General features: G+C 32.3%; 1 protein-coding gene across 1 annotated transcript; it reads left to right on the top strand.

The window, feature by feature from the left end:
- Nucleotides 1-1,089: 1,089 nt before the first annotated feature.
- Nucleotides 1,090-4,865, top strand: LOC145134797 (putative ABC1 protein At2g40090). Its single transcript, XM_079069627.1, has 12 exons — nt 1,090-1,556; nt 1,739-1,893; nt 2,037-2,162; nt 2,236-2,331; nt 2,449-2,549; nt 2,719-2,755; nt 2,904-3,122; nt 3,210-3,321; nt 3,407-3,498; nt 3,572-3,739; nt 4,231-4,344; nt 4,433-4,865. Exons 1-12 carry the CDS (start codon nt 1,370-1,372, stop codon nt 4,631-4,633), a joined length of 1,608 nt encoding a protein of 535 aa, XP_078925753.1. The 5' UTR covers nt 1,090-1,369; the 3' UTR covers nt 4,634-4,865.
- Nucleotides 4,866-8,390: the final 3,525 nt, after the last annotated feature.

Here is an 8,390-nt window from a genome sequence, read left to right on the forward strand (position 1 = left end):
CACATATATATATATATATATATATATATATATATATATATATATATATAAAGTATTGACGAATCACATATTTTCTCTTATGCCATACATATATTCAGTTTTACATCTTTCTTTTTCATTATCAACAGATGTCTAAAAAGTATCGACAAATCATCTGATATGACTTAACCCATTTTAATTTATACTATAAAAACTATCTACTTAAATCTAAATGTGTTTAGACTTGTGACCTAGATCATTCGATCCACACTCATTTGCGAGCTCACTTTTAGCAAAAAATAATATTTTATATACATTTAACAATTAAACTTGTTTTAGATGCCAAAAATAGGGGCAATTACTAATCTAGTCAAATTAAGGAAGTCATTAGCAATTTATAGCAAAAAATTAGTAAATGTCCAATTATAGCCTACGAAACCGTAGGTTTCGATATTCGTCTATTGTTTCGCCAAATCGTCTATTGTTTTGTGTTTTGTATAATTTTTTTTTCATTTTTAGGATACAAAACCGTAGGTTTTTTAAAACCTACGGTTTCCCAAACCGTAGCTACGGTTTTGGGTGAAAAAAATACGTTTTTTTTTTTAATTTTAAATCTACTGTTTTGGAGGTTTTAACTACTGTTTTGAGGAAACCGTAGGTTTCGAGAGGAAACTGTAGGTTTTTAAAAACCTACGGTTTTGTATCCTAAAAATGAAAAAAAAAAATTATACAAAAATGAAACAGTAGACGATTTGGCGAAACAGTAGTCAACCTACAGTTGACTACTCTTTTGTGGGCTATTTTTGGCTAAGTGGTTTTTTTGGCTAATTTTTGTTAAGTAATTAAAGATTTTGGCTAGATTTGTATATTCCTCCCAAAAATAGTAAGTATTATTATCCTTTTTTTATAAATGTGAAAAAAATTCACAAGGTTAAATATATTAAAACCATTATTAAATATAAACACGAAACAAAATATAATATCATTTTAAGTAGTTAATCTAAAATTAAAATGATTAATCATTACTTAATTTTGAAAATTTTATTTACAAAATACATAAAACTTTTACTTCAATTTCATAATCTAAAAATTGAAAACTTGGAATTGGAATTAGGAAAAAAGACACGGAGAAAAACCCTACAATTGTCCAAGGCAACCATTTGCAGGCAGTTTTTATAGGTGTTCTTGTTCTTGTTCCCGCTCCCCTTGATTCTTTTATGGCTTTGGTTCAATCAATACCCAAAAGGGTCAAATTCTTGATTTGCTTTCTTCCATTTAACCTTTGATCATATACCGTTTTGACGTGAAATAAGAGGCAAAAGGAAGGGAGGACACCACCCACCACCGCCTCACGGTTGTTTTCCCGGAGGAAATTCACTGGCTGACAATCATGGCAGTGCCTCGATCTATTTGGCCTTCGAAATGGAAGCTTGCCTTTGCTGCCTCCGCCTTGGGCTGCGGAGTTGGTGCCGCTACCATTGCTAATTCCGACGATCCTGCCACCTCCCTCAAGCTCTGCACGGCCATCCCTCTCCGTCTCTTTCGTCTCTCAGTCACCGCTGCTACAATTGCCTTCGGTATGTTTACTTAATTTGTCTAGTTCATTTGAAAACCTCGAGTTTACAATTCTGAAGTACGAATAATTCTTTGGCTTTGTTAGTTGTTGACATGTTGTGATTATCATTCAATTTCTTTTACCTTTGCTGATATTTGCTCTTGACATTTTCCCTCAAATGCAATTCAAATTGTGTTCTTTTAGATTACGAGTATTCATTAATGGGACTGCCAGAAGGTAGCGATGAAAGGGCAAGAGTAAAGCATGAACTTCACACCAGGAACGCACGTAGGCTTGAAGAGCTATGCTTCAAAAATGGTGGAATTTATATCAAGCTTGGTCAACATGTTGGTCAACTGGTATGATCTGCTGCTTTCCATTAATACCCATGATCAATTTCAAGAAACTTAGTTTTTTATCTCAAGATTTATCCGCTTTAATACATGCAAACTTAGATAAAGTAACTATCTTTCATTGACCTAATTACTATTTTGTCATTTAGGATTTCTTGGTACCCCTAGAGTACTCTAAAACAATGAGGGAGTCAATGTTGAATAAATGTCCAACTTCAACATATGATCAAGTGTGTCGAGTTGTCAAGAAAGAGCTTGGTGGGACACCTGAAGAGGTGCTTAATACTTAAAATTTATTATCCCAATATCTTGAGTAGTGAAACTGAGTCAAACCTTTTTGTTTCCAAGATTTTTGACGATTTTGATCCTGTACCAATTGCAAGTGCTTCCATTGCACAAGTTCATGTTGCTCGTACTCATGAGGGACAAAAAGTTGCTGTGAAGGTTTCAAACTCTTATCATCCTATTCCAATTCTTTTAGTTTTTTGTTCCATAAAATGAATGTTTCTTGAATTTTTTGTACAAAATTCAAGATTGACATTTGATGTTTTGTCATTCTAGGTACAACATACACACATGACAGATACTGCAGCTGCTGATTTTGCCACAGTGGAATTGATTGTAAACACTGTGCATCGCTTCTTTCCTTCATTTGATTACAGGTTTACATCTTCATTCGATTACAAGCTTATACCTTTTTGCATGATATTACACTAACCATATCTTTTGGCAGGAATTTATGAATAAGAAGTTTTAGGGTTTGACCATGTAGACTTGATGTCAAGACTCTATTTATCCATGTGGCCTAAAATTTGCTTGGTTATGATGTAGGTGGTTGGTAGATGAAGTCCGTGAAACTTCACCCAAGGTTAGATTAGGAATTTCAACATCTAACACCTCTAATTTGCTCCTCCCTTTATATGTTAGGGCTTAGGATTGTGGGATATATGGTCATATACTAATTTGTTTATGGGATTCTAACTTTATTCTTAATAAGTTATAATTATGATTATCAGGAGCTAGATTTCTTAAATGAGGCCAAGAACAACATAAAATGTATGGACAACTTTCGAAGGTTATCTCCTCACATTGCAGGCTATGTGTATGCCCCTAAAATCTATTGGAGTCTAAGTACATCAAAATTGTTGACCATGGAGTTCATAGAAGGTCCACAAGTCAATGATTTAAAAAGCATCAAAAAACTTGGAATTAGACCCCATGACATATCGAAACTAGTAAGTCCATTTCTTTTTTTTCTTTTTTTGCTTTCATGTTGCATAGTTGTTGAATGTTTATAAGAGTCTGGTTTGACTTAAATGTAGGTTAGTCAAATTTTTGCTGAAATGATGTTCAAACATGGATTTGTACATTGTGATCCACATGCTGCAAATTTGATAGTTCGTGCTTTGCCTTCGGGCAGAAGTAGCATTTTTGGTATTTTTCCAATTTTGCCCCTTTCTCTATTTTTATTTATTGACCACATTGTTCATGGTGTTTTTTGATTTTTGTTTGTGTAAAGGAAGATGTAAACCACAATTAGTACTCCTTGACCATGGACTCTACAAAGAACTTGACACCTACACAAGAACCAGCTATGCTGCACTCTGGAAGGTGCACTTTGTGATTTCTTGATTTTTTTTTCTTATAAAATTGCAAAAACGAAAAGAATTGATTTGTTTTGCAGGCTTTGGTCTTGGCTGATGCCAAAGGAATCAAGGAAAATTGCATGAAATTTGGTGCTGGAGAGGATCTTTATACATTTTTCACAAGTATTCTTACTATGAAACCATGGGAGAGAGTTATTGATCCTGCTGTTGACCATTTGGTCATACGTGATCAATCAGACCTTCAGGTGAGTGTTGACCTTTGTGATGTATATAAAGCTTTGACCTTTATAATGTATATCATATAAAGATTTGACCTTATTGATGTATATCGAATAAAGCTTTGACCTTTATGATGTATATCAAATAAAGCTTTGACCTTTGTGATATGTATTGATTAAAGGTTTGACCTTTGTGAGATATATCCAGCAAAGCTTTGACCTTTATGATGTAATTATAAATAAAGCTTTGACCTTTGTGATGTATATCCTATAAAGCTTTGACCTTTAGGATGTATATCAAATAAAGCTCTGACCCTTTGACCCTTGCAATGCATACCCAATAAATCTTTGACCTTTGTGATGTATATTGAATAAAGCTTTGACCTTTATGATGTATATATCAAATAAAGCTTTGACATTTGAGATGTATATTGAATAAATCTTTGAACTTTATGATGTTTATCAAATAAATCTTTGAGACATAATATGTAATAAAAGCTTTGACCTTTGTTTTTCAGATATATGGTCCTGAATACTTTTCTCAAGTGACAGAGCTTCTGCATAGACTTCCACGTGTTATACTTCTAATGATGAAAACAAATGATTGCTTACGCTCAGTCGACAATGCATTGGTATTTAGTATTACAATATCTTTCAAAACTTTATAAAAAAGCCAGCTTTCTTGAATCTTGATGAATTTCACTTTTGTTTCTTTAACAGTTGCAAAGACCTTCTTTGGAGTCGTTCTTGATCATTGGAAGAGTTTCAGCTGAGGCAGTTATTGAGGAGAAGTTATCAAATGCCAAGTCATTATTTAGCTTCATTGGTATCTGGTTTGAAGAAATCTCACTAGAAGCTCGGTTTATCATAATGCAATTAGCCTTGTGGGTCCTACAATTCCCAAAATCTTTGAGCTTATAAAGGCAATATAGTTTGTATCTTTCAATTTTCACACATCCTTTCCCCTCGGGGCCATTCTGGATAGCAACAAGATAAATGTATCTTATTACATAAAATGAGATGTAAATTGTACTCTTTAGACATCATTAAAGGGAAAAAAAACCCATGATTTGAGACAAATTCATTAAAGGTCTTGATGGTTGACCTTTCAAAGCAATAAAATCTTATTCATGTTGTGTTTATTGAACTTCAATTTTTTTGCTATGAATTTCTTTAGGTGGCCTACATTACCTAACACCCGGTCCTTCAAATAAATGATGTAATATTATTAGGTAAATGGTTGTTGGATGCATATGGAAAGAATTCACATCATTGAAGACGACTTGCTACTTTTAGAACTGTAGAATAACTTGCACAGGATTCTTGTTCTATTTATAGAAACTCTTAGCAGACATGAACGTTTGGTCTTTATATTGACATGCTAGTTTCTTTAAGAAGTAGAGTGAATGCTCTCATGCCACTATAGTACATGATATAAGTATATGGAGAATAGGATTTTTCTTCTTAGAAGTGGAACGCAATTTTGTTCATAAACAAGATAACGTAATGATATAGTTACATGAAGGATAGATTGTTTATTTACAGAATATGAATAAAAAGGAATATGATTGAAGAGATTAGGTTGAAGGATGGATTCTTTATGAAGGTGTGGGGGTGTGGTATTGGAATGAATATAAGAAGTGGGTAACCGATTAAATGGACTGCCTTATTTGCTGAAGCTCTGACTTCAATCAATACTCTCCATGTTTGGTATGCCTACTTTTTAACCCTACAATAAATACCCAAGAACATCATCAAAATGCTCATGTGATATACATTTTCTCTTTTCATGAAGTTGAGGATGGTAACTAATACAATTTGCCTATAATTATAAAGGTGTGGCATATTATAATTCATGAAAGGTTAATTTATAACGTGACAATTGTTTTTTTCTTTGTTTGGAATTTGGAAGTCATTGATAATATGATTTTCTAGTGATGCTTTTAGCTCTTTTAATTCTTTTTAGAATTTAACATTGTTCAATTCTCGTTTCAGGGTAAAGTAATAAGGTAGAAAGTGGAGGGTAAAGTAATAAAGTGGAAAGTGGAGGTGGGAAAAGTTAATCAATTAGATACCGTTTGAAAAACAAACACACACACACAAAAAAAAGGAAAACTAGGACTTATACTACACCACCCTTATTCTAAGCTTCTACCTCCTCCTATATGTGAGGTATACTCATCCGAGAGAGCTCAATCAACTCATTAATTAATGTTTGACCTCTTTAATGTCTAATCCTTTGAAAGAGCCATCTCATTCACATCTAACCTCATAATATCTTCTCGACTCCTTCTTGGACGTCCTTATCTCCTCACATTAACCGGGTGACTATGTCCACCCTCCTAGCTGTAGTCGTCGTTTGCCTCCTTTGGACATGTTTGATCCATCAAAATCTTCATTCCCTCAATTTTTTCGTGACTGAAGCCACTCCCAATGTATTTGTGATTGTGGCATTTGGAATATCTTCAAACAATGTTCTACTACATGTCTATCGAGAATCATCATTTGCGTGCCTCTTCCTCTTATGTTCATTTTTAATCTACCAATATTTTGATCCACACATCATAGTTGGTTTAACTGTCACCATGTAAAAATTTCCCTTCAATATCAATGAGACCTTCATGGCACACTAAACTCCTTTGTCATATAGTGTGTGACTTCTTCTGCAACACCCCATTCTACTCAAATATAATTGCATTCTTTGTTGAAGTTGCGTCAAAAATATAATGTATGCGCTTTGTTCATTTGAAACCCCTTCTCTTCCGGTATAAACCTCCAAGTATCTAAACCTAGCATTTAACATGCTTTTAGTGTCTGCATCAACACAATGTCATCAACAAAAAAATATATATATATATATATACACAACGACACCTCCCCTAAATATAACAAGTCATATTCTCCAAAATCATAGCAAAATTGTATGATTTGATTCCTAATGTATCATAATCTCCACTAAGAATTAGCTTCATGTCACCAATTAGGGTTCATACTCAAGTCAAAGTCTAGGACATATCACATATATGTCATACTTATTATGTTTAAGACTTAGTTTCTTGATTCCTGATTATATCGATGATTCCATGTATGTAAATATAACATATTACACATTAGTGTATGCACTAATTTCATAGAACATGAGTTATAGAGGCTTCGAGACACCGCCACTAATGTGCATGAAAAACAAATCCCAACTTAATGCATGCTAGTTTTAAGATATATATATATATATATATATATATATATATATATATATATATATATATATATATATATATATATATATATATATATATATATATATATATATATGTGTGTGTGTGTGTGTGTGTGTATGTATAGGCTTGGGTAATCATTTTACTTATTTTAAGAAAGTGATTTACCTATATTATTAAATAAAAGAAAAATAGAATAATGCCATTTAATTAAAAGAATGGTAATATTGTACATTTGCATTGCCTTAAAATTAGGAAACCCAAATTTAAAAAAAGAAATTTACAGATTTTAATGGATCTTTGATTATCTTAATTTTTAAATTTTGATTTTTTTTTTAAAATTAATTTAGTTTAAATAATTCTAACATAATTTTTAATCATATCCGGTTTTATTCTGACAGAATGACATTCTTTTTATAATGATATTCTATGAAAATGCAAGCCATAAATTAATAAAGAGTCTTACTTCTCGCAGAATAAACAAATTTTTAGATACAAGTTAAATTTTTTCTATCACATCCTTGAAAAAATAAAAAACTTTATATTTTATTCTATAATAATGAAACACTCCCTAAAAACAAACAAATATAATATGTAGATTATTCTATTGGAATATACTATTACATATACTCTTATCATCCTATTATAGATTAATCTAACATAATATGACAATGAGTAGTGCATTTTTGTGGAAGAACGGTGACCGTTAAGGATTGTTCATGTCTATCCCACACACATTCATCCAACCTTCGGGCCATTGATCATCATGTACTTCATTCATTCTATGAGAATAACTGTCATGAAATTGAATTATGTAAGAATAAAACTATGTGAGAATGCTTTTATACAACAAAAATAAAACAAATTTTAGTAATTCTAAGAGAACTCATACTACATGTTAAAATCAAGTAACACAAATAACGAACTCATAAATTATTTTTGTGTTCTTCAAGAATTTGAACATCAAGTTCTCTTTCAGGCATTTCTACAAACACCTGGTGTGCAATATTCTCATAGAATTATTTTTGTGTTCTTCCATATGTTACCTTTGCTACTGGTAGTAAGTTCTGGTCAACTGCTCGTTCATATATCTTCAGTCTAAAAACCTAATAAGAGTTTCTGGTTCACTTCCTAGAGCATAATTTCAAGCTTCTATTCTTCCCAACTATGTTTAGACCATTCAAAGACTCAAACAACATCTAACAAAATGGAAAAAGATCATAAATCGGTAAGTAAATCATATATAAAATGCTAGGGGTTTGATTTATAAAACGAAGAAATAAAGAAAGGGGAATAGAAATCAAACCTGTTATCGATACATGGGTGTGTAAAAGTCACGTAGAAGCGACAAGCATCCCTTGTGGTGGATCTAAAGGGTCCACATACATCAGTATGTATGAGATCCAATACACCCTCACCCCTTTCACATGTGCCAGTAAAGGGTGACTTGGTCATCTTCCCAA

The sequence above is a fragment of the Lactuca virosa genome, chromosome 8 (assembly GCF_052849685.1).
Source record: "Lactuca virosa cultivar CGN04683 chromosome 8, Lactuca_virosa_CGN04683_v6, whole genome shotgun sequence".
Lineage (NCBI taxonomy): Eukaryota > Viridiplantae > Streptophyta > Magnoliopsida > Asterales > Asteraceae > Lactuca > Lactuca virosa.

Coding starts and splice junctions, on each gene's coding strand:
- LOC145134797 (XM_079069627.1), top strand. CDS start 1,370: ATGGCAGTGCCTCGATCTATTTGGCCTTCGAAATGGAAGCTTGCCTTT. Junction 1,557..1,738: donor CGCTGCTACAATTGCCTTCG/GTATGTTTACTT, acceptor GTGTTCTTTTAG/ATTACGAGTATTCATTAATG. Junction 2,550..2,718: donor TTTCCTTCATTTGATTACAG/GTTTACATCTTC, acceptor GTTATGATGTAG/GTGGTTGGTAGATGAAGTCC.